Below are 19267 nucleotides of genomic sequence, written 5' to 3' on the forward strand. Positions count from 1 at the left end.
GAGTTCTGGAATAGGACATGGTAGTATTAGATTTTAAGCTATATTTTAGAAGTAAAATCAGTAGACCTTTATCAATTGAATATAAGGGTTGAATAAAAGGAAGACATCAAGGATGCCTGTTTGGATTCTGGTTTATGCACCTGAGCGGAGGGTAATGCCATTAGCCAAGTTGGGAAAGGCTGGTTTTGGGAGGGAAGCCCTGAAGGCATAGTGGTTAAGAGCTACCGCTGCTAACCGTAATGGTCAGCAGTTCGAATCCACCAGGTGCTTCTTGGAAGCTCTACTCTGTCCTATAGGGCTGCTATGAGTTGGAATCGACTCGACGGCAATGGGTTTGGTTTCTTTTTGGTTTGGAGAGCATAAATCAAGAGTTCAGTTTTGTGCTTGTTGAGTTAGAAAAGCCCCAGACACCCAAGTGGAGAACTGGGTGACTGTTGGATATAAAGGTCAGGATCTCAGAGGAGAGGGCTGGGATGGAGATAAGCACTTGGGAGTTAACAGCTCTGTTAGTTCCCTAGGGCTGCTGTAACAAAATACTACAAATTGGGTGGCTTATAAGAATAGGATTTATTCCCCCACAGTTCTGGAGCCCTGGCCATGTTCCTTCTGAAGCCTACAGAGGTAGATCCTTTCTTGTCTCTTTTAGCTTCTGGTAGCCCCATCCTTGACTTGATGCATCTTCACATGCCGTTTGTATTTCTTCTCTTTTATGAGGACATCACTCAGATTGGATTAGGACCAAGCCTACTTCAGTATGACCTCATATCAACTGATAACATCTTTAAAGACCCTATTCCAAACAAGGTCAAGATCATAAGTACCAGGGGTTAGGACTTCAACATATCTTTTTGAGAGACATAGTTCAATCCATAACACCAGCAAGTAGGTGGTTTTAAAAATCAACCTAGAGATTGAGTAGAGAAGAAGTCGACAAAAGGAAGGAAAGCATTATGGCGCCATGACAGAAATTATCAGGTACCCTGAGAAGGGATAACACGTGAACCCTAACCACAGTCTCTGCAATTTTAAAACTCTTTTGTTGTTGTTGTTGTGTGCCATTGAGTCAATTCTGACTCATAGTGACCCTGTAGGACAGAGTAGAACTGCCCCAGAGGGTTTCCAAGGCTATAAATCTTTATGGGTCTTCTCACCTTTTGGTTAGCAGCCAAGCGCTTAACCACCGTGCTGGAAGCGGTCTTCCAAAACTCTTAGATCCTTCCAATTTGGGCTTCAGGTAACACTTCTACCTCGAGCACTTCTTTTTTCCATTGATATGCAAAAGGCATTGGCACCTTAAAAACACAGTTGTGTGTGGATTTTTCATTTACATTTAATACAAAATATCCTGTCCCTAATTTTTGAATTCTCCCTGAATTTGATTTTAAGGGAGTAGAGATTGGGGCACTGTTTACTATAGATTTGAATGGATAGATATACCTGACAAATAGAAAGGCATCCCTAGAGTGTAGGGTACCTACAGGGGTAGAAGACTTATCGTTAGGAAAATAGTTTCTTAGGCATCCTGTCCCTTTAAAATGGTGGTGGTGGTTGTCATTAGCTGCTGTCGAGCCAGCACCCACCTCATTGTGACCCCATGCACAACAACAAAACAGAACAAAGTGCTGCCTGGTCCTGCATAATTCCCATGATCAGCTGCAGATTGGACCTTTGTGATTTATGGGTTTTCATTGGCTGATTTTCAGAAATGGATCACCAGGCCTTTCTTGCTTGTCTGTCTTCCATTGGAAGCTCTGCTGAAACCTATTGAGTGTCATGCAATATATAAACCTCCACTGGCAGATGGGGTGGCCGTGCGAGCGGTGCATTGGCCAGGAGGTCCGTTGGGTCTCCTGCATGGAAGGTGAGAATCCTACCACTGAATCGCTACTGCCCTGGTAGAATTGTGGTTAGTTCCATTTAAATCATTCATTCATTTATTCATTCACTCATGCTTCAGCAGATATGTTCTGATTGTCATGTATGTGTCTGGCACTGTGGCAATGTTGGGGTTTCCAAGAGGAATAAGATGGGGAAGTACTGTGATATATACCAGACTATACTACTACTAAGGACTAGGCAATATAAAGACGGGGCAGCTTTTACCACATTGACAGAACCTTCATTTTCTGAAAGTGGATTCCAGTTGCCCATGTCGTAGCTGTACATTTTTATTTGTTTAGAGTCTAAGCTTCAAATATACTTGTGTGTCGATGTGCCCTGTTGTTGATCTTATTTATTTTTGGAGACTGCTCCTTGGGCATCCGTTTGCTCCTTTTGCTGCAGTTGCTCTAGCTATGTAGAAGGCTTCTGTTTCCATCCAATACTATTGCATTCAGGATAGTTATTAAAGACCTACTCCATCAGACTGTTATTTCTGTTTAGGTTTAATTCCTGACATCTTCCCCATGACCCCCTTCGACAGTCTATCTTTGAATTATAACTATGGTAGATATTTTTTCCTATCCCATTCCTTCTTGTTGGTTAACGATGTGTGGTATGTATTTAAAAAAACAAAACAAAACAAAATCTTTATTAAAACAGCTGTTATGCATTTATTTGTTCAGTCATTCCCTCAACAAATGCTATATTGAGCACCCACTACATAGTAGGCACTGTTCTAAGCACCAGGGATATAGCTCTGATTAAAAGTAGACAAGAATCTCTGCCTTGTTAAAGCTTATGTTCTACTGGGGCCCTTGTATTTCACCTACATGCCACTTTATCTTTGCTGCAATGATGACGACTTGGTTATTCAAGAACCCCTGCTTAGGAAGATTTTAAGTGAGTAGCTTGATCTCATTCATAGAGCCTGTTTGTACCAAGGGCCAGTCGTTAGCATGCGTCCTTGACTTGGCTCAGAAAAAATTGTGTTGATCTGTGTATTTTTTGTTTGTTTTGTTATAACTTTTTATCTTGGAAAAAAAGGAATTGCCAGTCCGGTTTTGAAATTTGTTGTTGTTGTTAGGTACTGTTGAGTTGGTTCTGACTCTTAGCGACCCTGTGCACAACAGAACGAAACACTGCCTGGTCCTGCACCATCCTTACAATTGTTATGCTTGAGCTCATTGTTGCAGCCACTGTGTCAATCCACCTCGTTGAAGGTCTTCTTTTCCACTGACCCTGTGCTTTGCCAAGCATGATGTCCTTCTCCAGAGACTGATCCCTCCTGACAACATGTCCAAAGTATGTAAGACACAGTCTCGCCGTCCTTGCTTCTGAGGAGCATTCTGGTTGCACCTTTTTCCAACACAGATTTGTTTGCTCTTTTGGCAGTCCACGGTATGTTCAATATTCTTTGCCAACACCACAATTCAAAGGCATTAATTCTTCCTCGGTCTTCCTTATTCATTGTCCAGCTTTTACACGCATATAATGCAATTGAAAATACCATGGCTTGGGTCAGGCGCACCTTAATCTTCAAGGTGACATCTTTGCTCTTCAACACTTTAAAGAGGTGCTTTACAGCAGATTTACCCAATGCAATGCATCTTTTGATTTCTTGACTGCTGCTTCCATGGCTGTTGACTGTGGATCCAAGTAAAATGAAATCCTTGACACCTTCAATCTTTTCTCTGTTTATCATGATGTTGCTCACTGGTCCAGTTGCGAGGATTTTTGTTTTCTTTATGTTGAGACACAATCCATACTGAAGGCTGTGGTCTTTGATCTTCATTAGTAAGTGCTTCAAGTCCTCTTCACTTTCAGCAAGCAAGGTTGTGTCATCTGCATAACGCAGGTTGTTAATAAGTCTTCGTCCAATCCTGATGCCCCGTTCTTCTTCATATAGTCCAGCTTCTCGGATTATTTGCTCAGCATACAGATTGAATAGGTATGGTGAAAGGATACAACCCTGATGCACATCTTTCCTGACTTTAAACCAATCAGTATCCCCTTGTTCTGTCCTAATCTGTCCTAACAACTACCTCTAGATCTATGTAAAGTTTCCTCATGAGCACAATTAAGTGTTCTGGTATTCCCATTCTTTGCAGTGTTATCCATAGTTTGTTATGATCCATACAGTTGGATGCCTTTACATAGTCAAAAAAACGCAGGTAAACATCCTTCTGGTATTCTCTGCTTTCAGGCAGGATCCATCTGACATCAGCAATGAAATTTAGCAGGCATTTATTGATACTGATAAGCATGATTTGGCAGGTGTTTTTGTATTTTTTTTAGCGTTGTACACAAGCCACCTTTTTTATTTTTAAGGTCTTTCAGGCTCTAGTCCAAAGGTTGGTCATTCAAACCCACCGAGAGGCGACTCGGAGGATAGGACTGGTGCTGTTTCCAAAAGGCCACAACCTTGAAAACCCTGTGAAGCAGTTCTACTCTGCACACATTGGGTTGCTGTGAGTCAGAATTGACTTTACAGCAACTACTACCAACAACAACCACCAGTCGTACAGCTTTGGTTGCTATGAGTAGGCTTATTGTATCATGAGGCTACGCAGGCAAATTCAATCAGTGTTCTTTGTGTAGCCTAGGGCAGAATAAAGAATTCTGGGGAAAATAAATATTTAAAAATATCTTACCAGTGAATAACTTGTGATTTCTTATTGACCCTGCCACAAATTAGGCTGCAGTCTTAAAAAGTATCAAAAGTAGATGCTGCTTTATTAAAATTGTCATTTATACCTTTTAAAAACACGTAGTAGAATAGCAGTTAATCCAAAAACTAAAAATTTTGAACCTAATTGAAAAACAAAATTCAGGAGCAGAAGTTTATATGCTCACATGGAAATATAACTGGCTGTCTTTTAGACCGATGGAACCTTGGTCGCACAGTGGTTAAGTGCTTGACTGCTAACTGAAAGGCTGGCAGTTCGAACCCACGAGCTGCTCCATGGGAGAAAGATGTGGTAGTCTACTTCCATAAAGATTACAGCCTAGGAAACCCTATGGGACAGTTCTACTCTGTCATGTAGGGTTGCTATGAATTGGAATTGGCTTGACAGCAACAGGTTTGATTTTTTTGGTTTATTTATTAGACGTAAGGCACTAAGGTGCTTTTTACCGTTTTAAACTAAGGATAAACATACTGATCATTTTTAACTTTTAAAATTTTTTATTGTAAAATATATATAACAAAAATTTTGCCATATTAATCATTTTTAAGTATATAATTCAGTAACAATTATATTCACCATGTTGTGTGATCATCACTGCTATCTATTTCCAAAATTTTTCATCATCCCAGCAGAAACTCAGTATCCTTTAAGCAATAACTGCCCACTCTCCCTTACCTCAAGCCCCTGGTAACCACAAATAATCTTTTTGTGTCTATACATTTGCCTATTATAGATATTTCATGAAAGTCAGATTATATAATGTCCTTTTGCACCTGACATTTCACCCAGCATAATGTTTTCAAGGTTCATCTGTGTTAGAGCATGCATCAGAACTTTATCCCTTTTTATGGCTGCATGGTATTCCATTGTGTGCATATACTACATTTTGTTTATCTATTCATCTGTTGATAACATTTGGGTTGTTTCCACCTTTGGGCTATTGTGAGCAATACTGCCATGTACATTAGTATACAAGTACTTATTTGAGTCCCTGTTTTCAAGCCTCTCAGGTACATACATAGGAGTGGAGTTGCTGATTTGTATGGTAATTCTGTGCTTAGTTTTTGAGGAAAAAAACTTTTCCACAGTGAATGTTGACTATGCAAAGGGATTCGACTGTGTGAATCATAACAAATTATGGATAACATTACGAAGAATGGGAATTCCAGAACACTTAATTGTGCTCATGAGGAACCTTTACATAGATCAAGAGGCAGTCATTCGGACAGAATGAGGGGATACTGATTGGTTTAAAGTCAGGAAAGGTGTGCGTCGGGCTTGTATTCTTTCACCATACCTATTCAATCTGTATGCTGAGCAAATAATCCGAGAAGCTGGACTATTTGAAGAAGAACGGGGCATCAGGATTGGAGGAAGACTCATTAACAACCTCCATTATGCAGATGACACAACCTTGCTTGCTGAAAGTGAAGAGGACTTGAAGCACTTACTAATGAAGATCAAAGACCACAGTCTTCAGTATGGGTTGTGTCTCAACATAAAACAAAAATCCTCACAACTGGACCAATGAGCAACATCGTGATTACTGGAGAAAAGATTGAAGTTGTCAAGGATTTCATTTTACTTGGATCCACAATCAACAGCCATGGAAGCAGCAGTCAAGAAATCAAAAGATGCATTGCATTGGGTAAATCTGCTGCAAAGGACCTCTTTAATGTGTTGAAGAGCAAAGATGTCACCTTGAAGACTAAGGTGTGCCTGACCCAAGCCATGGTATTTTCAATTGCATCATATGCATGTGAAAGCTGGACAATGAATAAGGAAGACCGAAGAAGAATTGATGCCTTTGAATTGTGGTGTTGGCGAAGAATATCGAATATACCACGGACTGCCGAAAGAACGAAAGAATCTGACTTAGAAAAAGTATAGCCAGAATGCTCCTCAGCAAGGACGGCGAGACTGCGTCTTACGTACTTTGGACATGTTGTCAGGAGGGATCAGTCTCTGGAGAAGGACATCATGCTTGGCAGAGTACAGGGACAGTGGAAAAGAGGAAGACCCTCAACGAGGTGGATTGACACAGTGGCTGCAACGATGAGCTCAAGCATAACGATTGTTAAGGATGGCTCAGGACTGGACGGTGTTTCGTTCTTTTGTGCATAGGGTTGCTATGAGTTGGAACGGACTTGACGGCACCTAACAACAACAACAACAGCAACAGTGAATGCACTGTTTTACATTCTCAGCAGCAATGGGTGAGGCTTCTAATTTCTCCACATCCTCACCATAACTTGTTTTCGATTTCTTTTTCTGTTAATAGCCATCCCAGTGGGTGTGAGATATCTCATTGTGGTTTTGATTTGTATTTCCCTAGTGACTCTGAGCATCTTTTTATATCCTTATTGGCCATTTGTATATCTTCTTTGGAGAAACATCTATTCAAGTCCTTTCCCCATTTTTTATTTGTCTTTTTGCTGTGGAGTTTTAGGAGTTCTTTGTATATTCTGTATAGTAAACCCTTAACATATATAGAGTTCTCAAATATTTTCTCTCATTCTGCGGATTGTTTCTTCACTTTCTTAATAAACTTGATAAAGTTCTTTGATGCACAAAAATTTTTATTTTGATGAAATCCAGTTTATCTATTTTGTCTTTTGTTACTCTTGCTTTTGGTGTTATATTTAAGGATCCATTGTTAAAAACTAGGTCTATGTATTTTTAGTTTCATAGTTTTAGTTCTTATATTTAGGCCATTGATCCATTTTGAGTTAATTTTCATACATGGTATGAGGTATGGGTCAACTTCATTCCTTTGCGTGTGGAGATCCAGTTGTCCAAGCACCATTTGTTGAAGAGACCATTCTTTCCTCATTGAATGGACTTGGCACCCTTGTCAAAAATCCCTATACCATTTATTCCCTCTTTTATTGTTCTGTTGTTGTTGTCATTTACAGATTAGCTTCTCTGGATCCCTGTTGCAATACTTCTGGTTTTGGATAATCCTTGAGAGTTCATTTCCTACACTGGTATCTAGCTGGTACAGTCTTGCATCCTAGATTGAGGCTGTGGTCTGATGTTTGTTCTCAGACTGAAGGATTCCCTTTAATAAATCTTGTAGTCTTGGTTTGGTTTTTACCTATTACCTTAATTTCTCTTTACCTGGAAATGTCCTAATTTCACTATCATATTTCAGTGAAATTTTTGCAGGATATATTATTCGTGGTTGTTAATTCTTTTCTTTCAAGGTTTTATATATGTCATCCCATTGCCTTCTTGCCTGCGTGGTTTCTGTGGAATAATCAGAGCTTATTGCTTCTCTGTATGTGACGTTTTGTTTTTCTCAAGCTGCTCTCGGGACTTTGTCTTTGTCTTTGGTTTTAGTGAGTGTGATTGATATGCCTTGGTGTTTTTCTTTTGGGGTCTGTCCGTTGTGGGGTTTGTTGAGCTTCTTGGATGGTCAGCTTTTTTCATCATTGACAATATTAGGGATGTTTTCTGTCAGCAGTTCTTCAATGATCATCTCTGTGTTTTCCATTTTCTCTCCCTCTTCTGGAACTCTGATCACTTGCAGATTTTTGCTTTCGATTGTATCCCTCATAATTCTCAGGGTTTCCTCATTTTTCCTCATTCTTTTTTCTGATTTTTCTCAAACAGTTTATCCAAGTGTTTGTCTTAAATTTCACTGATCCTGTCTTCCATCATTTCAAACCTGCTCCTCAGCCCTTCTGTGACTCTATCCATTTCTGAAATCTTGTTTATCTTTTGGATTTCTAATTGTTGTTTTTGTATCATTTGTAGTTGTGAATTTATTTTGGCATTTTTTTCCTGTATTATTTTCCTGAATTCTTCCATTTTTTGGTCTGTATTTTCCATAAATTTGTCTATTGTTTACTCATTTTAGTGTGCTTTTTGCATCAACTCTTGGATAGCTCTGAATATTAGAGATGTGAATTCCCTGTCAGGTAGTTCTAGTGCCTTTTCTTCTACTGGAAAGTCATCTGGTATTTTATTTTAGATGGCTACTGGAACCATCCTGTCCTTTTTTTTTTTTTTTTTTTTTAATGTTTTGATATTGTCAGCTGTCTTCGGGACATTCAGTAGTTATTTTCTTCGTTTCTTGATTGTAGATTTGTTTGTTTTGTCTTGCTTTTTTGTTTTATTTGGTTATGTCTGAGCAGATGGGCTGTGTGTTCTGGCCGCCTGTAGTTGTGATACTTTTCACCTTGTCCGTAGGTGGGGCCAGGCACTCAGCTGTGGTGCAGCAGGGCAGGTCCAGCTGAAGGGGAAGGGCTGGGATGGGTTGTTTGTGGCATGTATTAGGGCCAACAGGGTAGGCCTGGAATCAGTGCCAGGCAGGTTCCAGTAGGCTGTGCCTGTGCTGCTTGAGGGTGTAATGTTCAGTGCATGGTGTAGGTAGGCAGGAAAGTGGGGGGAGATTGTGATGTGTGGAGCTAATATGGGTATGGGAAAGAGGAGAGAGAAACAGGAGCCAAAAACAAACCAACCAAGAAAGGAAAAAAAAAAAAAAAGAGTGCAGGGAGAGGCTACCATTGCAGTGGAGAGATGAGAAACTGAGAAATGGAAAAATGCAAAAAGGAAAAAAAAGACAAAAAAAAGACAAAAAAAATAACTAGATAAAAATTTGGAAAAGGAAAGAAAAGCCGCCAGGGATCCCACTGGTGTGGCGGTGAAGACTGGGGAAGTCTCCCAGGCTGTGCAGTATAACCTGGCTGGGGGGGTATAGATGTCACATAGCACCAGGTATTCAGGAGACAAGGAACAGAAGGTAAGCATAGACAGAGGAGAACTGAGAAATGAAGAAAGACAGAAAGGGAAAAGACAGAAAAAAAAGAAATGCCTCTAGGGATTCCGCCTACACAGCTGTGCAGATTGGGAGAGTGGCTCCTAAACGGTACAGTGCAGCCTGGCTAGAAGGGGCTCTCAAGTGTGCAAAGAGAAAGGAAACAAACAAATAAACAAAACAAAACAGAACAAAGCAAAACAACACAAGCAAAAAAAAAAAAAAGCCCCGGGGGATCCTACCAGCATGGTGTTGCCGACCAGGGGAGTGGTTTCTCAGTTGAGCCGGGCTTCACAGCCTTTCAAGAAGAAGGAAAGATGGTGCATGGAGCCAGGCATTCGAGAGTAAGGAGTGGGAGGTGGTGGGAGGTAGGGAAGAAACCAAGAGACGGAAAGAAGCAACACCAGCTTGGGAACCTGGCCAGTGTAGGCAAGGCAAATCCAAGTGGCCCTGGGCCAAAGCAGTTGCCTCCCGGCGAAGAGACAGGGGCTGGCAGGAAGCAGAGGAGGCTGAAGGGGGAGGGGAAGAAGGATGTGGGTTAGGAGAGCATATATAGCTCATTACTGGGTGCTCTGTCTCCTGTTGGGAGAAAGAAGCTGCTTTCTCCTACTTCCTGTCTGCTGATCTGCGATGTGGGTGGGGTGAATCCAAGCAGCATGGATACTGTACTCCCTGGTTGGCTGAGCCACTGTAGCCAGCCAGGTAGCTTGGAGGTAGGGCAGTGGGAAGAGGATGGGTGATGGGAAAGCATGTATCCCTGGTTACCGGGTGCTCTGTCTCCTGCTGGGAGCTCTGTGAAGCTGCCTTCCTGTGCTCCCTGTCAGCTGATCTCCGAGTGGAGTCCCAAATGGCAAATCTGTGCTGTGTTAGCTGATAAGGGTCCTACAAACGTATCTCTCCTCACTTTCTGTCCTGTCAGTTTCTTATTCCATTCGGTGTTTGACTGAGTTCTTTATCTCTTCATTTGACACTTTGGGTTCCAGGAATGACATTTGTCTCTGTTTTACTTAATTTTTTGGGTCTTTGCTGTGGAGGGACAGTGTGATGCTTCTGTCTATGGTGCCATGTTGGCCAGAAGTCTCTTCCACTCTTTTCGAAAATCAGTGCCATAGGTGCATGGATTTATTTTATTCCATTTGTCTGTATGTCCTTTTCTAACTAATACAGGTTTTTTTTTTTTTTTTTTCTTTTGCTGTGTTAGTCTTTCCCAAATCAAGTACCTTTAAATACCTTTGCCTGTAAATTGTTATCATACACCAAACCCATTGCTGTGGAGTTAATTCTGACTCATAGCGACCTGTAGAACAGCGTAGAACTGCCCCTTAGGCTTTTTCATGAGCAGCTGGTGTATTCGAACTGCTCACCTTTTGGTTAGCAGCCATAACTCTTAAGCACTGCATCACTACGTTGAACAAATTCTTTGTGGTTATCAAGCAGTACTTCCCAGATTTACTTTGTGTGATTGTATAATTTTTGTCATTAAAGTGTTTGCTTTCTTCCTACTGAGAACTAGCCAAGCAGCAGTGCGATAAGATGTGTTGGAGACATTCCCTGTTAATTTGAATGATCAGCAGACTTGAAAGAAATACCAGCTTAGACGCTTAGGCGTTTTTATTTTCCCTAGGTTCTTAACTATCAGTATCCTAATAAAAAAAAAATTAGATAGTTAAAAATATTACTTTATGAAATGCATTAGATAAGAGAAAGCATGGGAATGTCATAGTGATTGGGAAAAAGTTTAGCCTAAACCATTGTCTTTTGATGTTGGGTACTAATATATGCTTTAAGAGTTTTTGTAGAATGGAGAAGGATTTGTGGAAAGTATCTATTAGATGGCATAGACTTAGCCTGAAGAAAAATAAATTAAGAAGTACAGTGATCATGGACATGTGGTATGATACTGTGTATTTTTTGACATAGGCGATACAGAAATACTTTTTTGAATAAGTTCCTATTATTCCCACTAGAAATAAGAGTAGAAACAAGCCATTACTCTAGGCACGGAGGGTATATCTGATTGGGTATTTCCAAGACCTGAAACCAGTGATTTCAGCAGTGTTTGGAGGGATCAGGTAGATGTCTGAGGCAGGACAAGCAGAAGGTCAGAAGGCCAAAGTGTAGGTGGAGACTAGAGGGATTAAAGGTGTCATAGATCAGAGCATGCTGTAGAACCAGGCTGGGCTTGGAAGGAAGATGTGTCTCCAGGAAGAGGAAGAGTGGCCAGTGTCTCACGGTCAAAGGGTTGAAGGCAGCAGGGGTGTACATTGGGAATTAAGACCTTGTCTTTTGGGACATTCCGGCTATTGAAGAACATGAGGTTAGATGGGATAGTGGTCAGGATAAGTGACAGCTATTGAAAAGAATTGATATCAGCATGATTCTGGGTAGATCAGGCACTAAGGCTTTGGTCCTCTGGATCAGAGAAGATACAGATTGTCCTAGCCATCTAGTGCTGCCTTAACAGAAATACCACAAGTTGATGGCTTTAACAAAGATAAATTTATTTTCTCACCGTCTAGTGGGTTACAAGTCCAAATTTAGGGCATTGGCTCCAGAGGAAGGCTTCCTCTCTCTGTTAGCTCTGGAGGAAGGTCCTTGTCTTCAATCTTCCCCTGGTCAAGGAGCTTCTCAGGCATAGGGACCCTGTGTCCAAAGGACGTGCTCTGCTCCTGGTGCTGCTTTCTTGGTGGTATGGGGTCCCTAACTCTCTGCTTGCTTCCCTTTCCTTTTATCTCTTGAGAGATAAAAAGTGGTGCAAGCCACACCTCGGGGAAAATCCTTTTACATTGGATCAGGAATGTGGCTTGAGCAAGGGTGTTATATCCCACCCTAATCCTCTTTTGGAATCCTCTTTAACCACAGGCAGAGATTATGATTTATAATACGTAGGAAAATCACAAAGTGGAGGACAACCATGCGTGGTCTAACCAAGTTGACACATATTTTTTGGGGGCACAATTCAATCCATTACACCGATGGAAACCTTTCTGGGCTCTCAGTAGTGCTTTTGGAGAGAAGTTGACCTGAAGTTTCAGGATGACTGTGGCCACCGGGTAGCGTCTAGGCTGAAATCAAAGCTCTAAAGTCATAATGTTTCTAAATTCCAGTATCTGGAGCTTTGTCAAATAAAGCTTTACCATACCATTCAGAATAAAGCCAAGGTCAAAATGAGGGACACAAACTCCAGAATCTAACAATAATAGCTAACATTTATCCGGTGCTAACTATACGCCAGGTGTTGTTCTAAGTCTTTACATGTATTGTTGGTTTAACCTGCCCAACAGCCAACCCATTTAGGGAGACAGGCATTGACTTGCAAAGATTCTGCTTGAACAGTAAGATGACAGGATGTGTTAAGGCATGGAATTACAATGTTCTCCAAATGCCAGCAGTTCTGGGTACTAAGGTTTATGTTTAGCCTTCCTCATTTTATGGTCCATGACCATTTGCTGTTGGTGGCGTACTTAATACATGCTACTAGTCACTTAACTTTCTTAATGGTTTAGATCCTGAGCACCTTATTTCATTCTGGCTGATCCCTTTTTCTGACCTATCATAGCCTTTATTGTTTACACACATTTTGTCACTTGACTATATTTCTTCTGTCTTTTTATACTTTCTTTAAAATTGTTTCATATGTATAAAGTTTCCTCACCAACAAGCTTCTTGAGGTCTGTATTGCTTTTGTGTCTTCCACAGAGCCAGCCTCATTGTAAATAACTCAGTAAATTCACATAATATATTCTCTACCTTTGTTTTTAGCTGGATTTTAATCGAATTGTAATCAATTCCTAAGAAACTGGTTATTTTTGTATATTTTACCATGTTTTTAATGATATACTTTTTGATTTTTATAGGGCAAACTCAGAAAATGAATCTTTTCCAATCAATAACAAGTGCTTTGGATAATTCATTGGCCAAAGATCCTACTGCAGGTAAACTTCATTTGTGTTTGACTGTGGGTGGTACAAATGGTTAATGTGCTTAGCTGCTAACGTGAAGGTTGTAGGTTCTAGTCTGACTAGAGGTGGCTCAGAAGAACAGCCTGGTGACCTACTTCCGAAAATCAGCCATTAAAAACCCTGTAGAGCACAGTTGTATTTTGACGCACATGGGGTCACCCTGAGCTGGAATTGACTCAGTGGCAACTGGTTTATGGTAATGTGTTAATTCATAATTGAAGATTTGCTTGAAATATTTAGAGGTCAATGTTTAACACTATACCGTATTTTCACAAATAGCTTGCCCATGTAAACAATGAACACATACACATAACGTGCAGAAATGAAAAAATCGTATAAAAAAGTTCTGGTATAGTACGTCCATGCATATACCACACATATCTTGTGACACTTCCAGAAGCGAATTTTGACCTCATTCATCCTCATTCAGTAGTCTGAAGATGTTACTTTTGATCATATTTGTATAATAAATGTATAAGCCATGGTCAAGAAGTCATGGATCAAGTTTGGTAGTACCCTCGTAATCGAAAAATAAGCAATTGAAACTGTGTGTTTGTTTCTATTAATTTAATAATTATGTCTCTGTCATCATTAAGTCCTCAATCAGAATCTTGAACCTACTGAAGCCTGTCCATAAATCACGTGCTATCAATTGGAAATGTAAACAAAGCAAAGCCTGTACTGGCATGAATTACATCGAGTTGCTATCAACAGGAATTTCAATTCAACCTGCATTGACATAATTATCACTATTGTCCTCTGACTGTGGATTTTAGTTGGAGGAGTAAATAAAGCAAAACTGATACCTGACCATTCTAGGCCCTGGTAGCAAAATGGTTAAAGGCTATGGCTGCTAACCAAAAGGTTGGCAGTTCAAATCTACCAGCTGCTCTTTGGAAAGCCTATGGGGTAGTTCTACTCTGTCCTGTAGTGTCGCTATGTGTTCGAATTGACTCGACAGCAACAGAGTTTGGTTTTTTTGTTTTCTCCACTCAACTGTTGAATGTGAAAACCTTATCAGATCATCTCAAGTGAAACCATTAAGCTAAGTCTGCGTATTTCATAGTCTAATTATGTCTTATTAGCGCCAAAGCCTTTGATCAATGATCATAAGTCACCTGAGTCATATACTTGCAAGCATATGAAAAGACCCTTGTTTCTTGTATAGCTCATGTTTAAATTTTGTGATCTCTTTCTCAGAACCATCCGGTTATCAATTATATTGTGCATATTTTTTTAGTTCATAGATCTAAATCTTAGACCCCTTTAGGATCATGGCAGGAATTAAACACAAGTCCTACACTGCTGACTTCAAACTGAAAGCCATTGTGAGGGTGGAAGACACAAGCAACAGACTGGCAGCAAGAAAGTTTGAGGTTGGAGAATCATCTATTCTATTCATAAATGGAGAAAGAAAAAAGAACTGGAGAAAATGAATCCACAAAAATGTGCACGTCTTGGGCCCAGAGTGAAATGGCTTAAGCTGGAGAATGACTTGAAAGAGTGGATTATTTCTTGAGAGAAACAAAATTAAGCTGTCTCTACTGTCACAATTCAGATCAAAATAAGGCTTCTGGCAAATGAAAGAGGAATCACAGATTTCAATGCGGGTTTCACTTGGATTTCTAAATTCATGAAAAGGAATGACCTTTCTGTGAGCATGAGAACCACTATAGGCCAGCAACTTCCCAATAACTGGGAGCAAAAGATGGTCAACTTCTGCAAATTTGTCATGAAAGAAATCTCTGAAAACAGTGTCTCTGGAATGACATGTTAATATGGACAAGCTGCTGATGTCTTTCGACATTCCACCAGGACCATAGCTTCTTCAGGTATGAAAACTGTAGCCATTACAACCCTGGTGCACGAGAGGGCTTGCTTCACTGTAGTCCTTGGTTGCACTGTGAGTGGGATAAAATTAAAGCTGATGGTGATTTTTAAGAGAGTTACCTACCATGCCCTGCAAAAAACTGCCCACCAGTGGAGTTGCTCATTGTAATAAGACTGTGATGTTATGAAAGTAAGGGTAGATAAATGTTGCAGAGCCAGGCAGGGGGAATTCTTTTCGAAGACGTCTTTACTAATTTTCAATACCATAGCTGCTCACACACATGCAAAAAAAAAAATCAAAATTATATTAACTGGTGCCCATATAGTAGTCATAACTGGTGGCCTTACCTGCAAGCTGCAGCTGCTAGATATAGGGGTCAGCCACCAATTCTAGACTTTCTTGAGAAGAGAGTGGGATGAATGAATGCAGTCGGGGATTCATGAGTTCACGGCATCAGGACAACACGGCAAGTGGGTGGCTTCTTCTGCAGTGGTGTACCGGCAGAATACCGATGACGAAGATGAAGGCAATGATGATGATGACATCAGTTCAGAAGTCACAGATATTTCAGTGATGATAGTGATGAGGGATTGGACTTTGATGATGATGATCACGAATAAACTAAAATGGCCTATTTTAAGATGAAAACATTTTATTTGTTTATTTCAAAGACATTGATTATCACAAATTATATTTCGGTTTAAGATTTATGAAAGCAATAAAATATAAACAACATCTTGTTCTTATAGTTTTAGGCCTAGGGTTATTTCTTACTTACTAATTTCTAGCCCTTCATGCACTCATAATTTTTGGTTTCACCATGGCTTCCTGTTTCCATCACGAGCCCATTCAGTTCACCATTGCACTTGATTTAGGAAAATACCTACCTTAAATGACTTTTCCATGAGATCAGTTTTATCCTAGTAACATTAAATCTGTTGGACAGAAAAAAAAAAATGAAACTGAAATCAGCAACATATAAAAAAAATATTGGTATAGCATGCTTATGAAAATAGCACACGGAGGGGTTGCAGGGTTTGAAAAAAAAAGTATAACATGAGTGTTATTTGTGTAAAAACACTGTACCTGGAATTTTCAAAATAATTGATTATATAATTAAATAATAATTACAAATTAAGGCTAAATAATCAAATTGTGATATTAACATATTTTTTATCCACTGTTTACTAATTAGTTCTTATGTATATCTAATGTCATCACATTAACTTCCTCACATAATATGTGTGGTCCTGATTTTGGATTAATACCTTCTAGGTTTTTTGGGGTTAATACCTATTGTGCACTCCTGTTTCCCCATATAGAAAAAGTGAAAATACTACATCATTGAGATATCTATAAAATAAAGATTTTTGAGTCTTTACTTTCCTTTGGGAGACATTTCCAATCAATTTGATTTTTTTTTTTTTCGGAAAGGCTTTTAATAATTAACTTAATCTTCATTTTATTAAAATATGGGTACAAAAACAGTTGTCTTCCCAGTGTATATTTTTAAAATTTGTTTGGCTTTATTTATTTTTTTTAACTATTACCCTTGGATTTATACTTGAGAATTCATAGTTTCAAAGTCAAATGAAAAACAGGTTATATTTTAGGAGGAAGTGAGAGTTGGACTTGAGGATGGAGTGAGGAACTGATCTCCCATTCTGAAAATTCGTACTGATTAGCTGCTTGGATTTTGGTTTTCTTTAATATTTTATTATGAAGTGAAAAAAATGTTTCTGGCATTAATCTCCTTTTTTTTTTTAAATCTGGGAGTATCCCTATATTCAGTATCTGTTGAGCCTGACCAAACTTCAGTTTGCATACCTGGGCTACATGAGAAATATATATTCTATGACTAACTGTTTTCATTTCCTTAATATATTTTATTAATGATAATTTCTTAAGCAGTTTTGTTATAGATCTTTGAAAGGTGACATTGTCAACATATCTTACGTAAAGTTGAATTTCAAATAAAAAAATAAGGCCTTTAAATTTTAAATTTGCTTTAAAGTCTAAATTGTGGCTAATATAGTCACATGCACTTATTAATTGAACAGTTGTTGGCATATATAATTTTTGACTTCATATATACCCACTGAATTGATTCTAAATGAATTAGCATTGTCTCCTAATTAGTTGCTCAAATTATACTTGATCTGTTTAGAATATGATCTGAGAATGATCAGTCTAGTTTAGGCTTCTCATTTGTAAAATTAAATTGAAATGTAAAGAAGTTATTTTCTTGAGGTTCACAAAACTGGTTAGTTGATTGTATTCGCGGGACTAGAATTCAGATCTCTTAATATCCGCTATTTTATTTTCACCTTGCTACCCTCTCAGTTTTATTACTACCATTCTTTGCCTTGCTCACTGTATTCCAGCCATACTTGCTTCCTCTCTGTTTCATACAGTCTAAGTCCCTTTTCTGTTCAAGCCCATTCCCATGGCCCGGAATGCTTCTCCTTCAGCTCTTCAGATGGCTGATTGTGTACTTAACTGCCTGTAAGAAAACTAGTGGCCTGGGACTCGGGAGCCTGAGTGTGAGCGAGACTTCTGCCTCTAGCTTTCAGACTTGGCAGGTCACTTTACATATTCTCTGGCCTCATTTTCCTCATGGGTAAGACAAGATGAGATTCCAGATTCATGGTTCATTTTCAATAAGGGGCAATTCTGTACACCCCCCCGTCCCCCCACATATTTAGCAATGTATGGAGACACTTTTGGTTGTCACAACTTGTCTGTATGTGTGGAGGGGTGGATAGCCAATGGATAGAGTCCAGAGGTGCTGCTAAACATCTTATAATACATAAATCAGTACCTACAATAAAGAATCATCTAGTGAAAAATGTCAAAAATGCCAATGTTGAAATAGCTTGATCTAAATCTATAGTCCATTTCTGTTCTGTGACTTAAAATGCAACATTTAAATTAACTTATTTCTCAAAGTTAGCATCCTTTAGGGATTATTAAATAAAATATATTCTTTAAATATTGTTTTTCAGTAATATTTGGTGAAGATGTTGCTTTTGGTGGAGTCTTTAGATGTACTGTTGGCTTGCGAGACAAATATGGTAAGTTAATATCTTTATATATGAGCAGTATTCTTGTAGAATTTTTACTTAAAGATCTTGAAAATACAATGAAACCTGTGAGAGCCAAAACTTGACAGGACTGCCTTGTTTTTCCGAGTTTTGCAAGTTTCCTGCCTTTGACAGTGTACAGTCTTACCACTTTTCCATTGCTTGTTTTAGTGGAAAATATTTGAGGTTTCCTTCTCTGACAGGTTTCCACCTAACACAGGTTCCTGGCCTTTCCAGATTTTACTGTACAAAGAATACCTGTTAAATTGTTTACCATGTGCTTACTGTATAGAAGGATTCTGCCCATTGGTTTCTGTTAACAGATTTAATCTTTTCTTACCCTTCCACGTGATTCTTTTGTTTCATCCCAGCTCATCTTTGTCTTTTGCCTGGCATATGATTGATTTCTGTCTATTGCTTTTACTCATTCGTTTGGCTCAGTAAGACTTAGCAACCATTAGAATGCATTTCGGCTCATCCTAGCATTCCTACTCTTGTGACCTGCTGTGTAAGGAATGTGTTCTAACCTCTAACTGTTAGGGTTGCCTTTGAGGTGCTGTTGACGTTTTATTTCCCCTCTCAGCTTTATCTAATTTGGAAGGCAGCAAAACAGTTACTTCGAAGGGGAGGAGGAGTTGGCATCTTCCTTTCTTATCTTTGCCACTGTCCTGCCAGGCTCATGCGTGCATGCAAGGTGAGGAGTGAGAGTCTTTAAGATTTTTGTTTTATTGCCTCTTTTCCTATCCTGTTTTTCTCTGAGGTTATGTTAATATGTGAATCCAAGAGGCCATAGCATGTCCTGTCTCGCTTACCAGGAACTCTCAGCTGGTTCTTTTCTCTTACATTTATAGCAGGTTGAGTTTCTGGTGCCTAGTCCCTCTGCTTTCTCCTAGCTTACTATTTCTAATAGTTGTTTAGAGTTTGAAATAGCTGGGCAAAAGGTTATCTTTTGTGCTCATTCAGACTCCTACAAACTTTTAGACCTTTAAAAAAATTTGATTTCAAAAGTGCTGCATGTATGTATAGAAGTATCAAATCTCAGTTCTCTGACACTGAACTGC

The 19267-nt window shown here is 39.3% G+C and overlaps 1 protein-coding gene across 11 annotated transcripts in view; it reads left to right on the forward strand.

Annotated features, from left to right (window-relative positions):
* The window catches only part of BCKDHB (branched chain keto acid dehydrogenase E1 subunit beta), a 285086-nt gene that overhangs the window by 14028 nt on the left and 251791 nt on the right, over positions 1–19267 (forward strand). For 10 of the 11 annotated variants that reach the window (XR_002784887.2, XR_002784890.2, XR_002784886.2 and 7 more), the window contains exons 2-3: positions 13188–13265; positions 18129–18197. Coding sequence is in view for 7 of the 11 variants with exons in the window: in XM_023544188.2 (XP_023399956.1) it covers positions 13188–13265; positions 18129–18197 (147 nt within the window). In the remaining 4 variants the exon portion in view is untranslated. The remainder of the gene's footprint in view (positions 1–13187; positions 13266–18128; positions 18198–19267) is intronic. The other variant, XM_064288324.1, reaches the window with a different exon arrangement.

Source organism: Loxodonta africana, chromosome 1 (assembly GCF_030014295.1).
Source record: "Loxodonta africana isolate mLoxAfr1 chromosome 1, mLoxAfr1.hap2, whole genome shotgun sequence".
Lineage (NCBI taxonomy): Eukaryota > Metazoa > Chordata > Mammalia > Proboscidea > Elephantidae > Loxodonta > Loxodonta africana.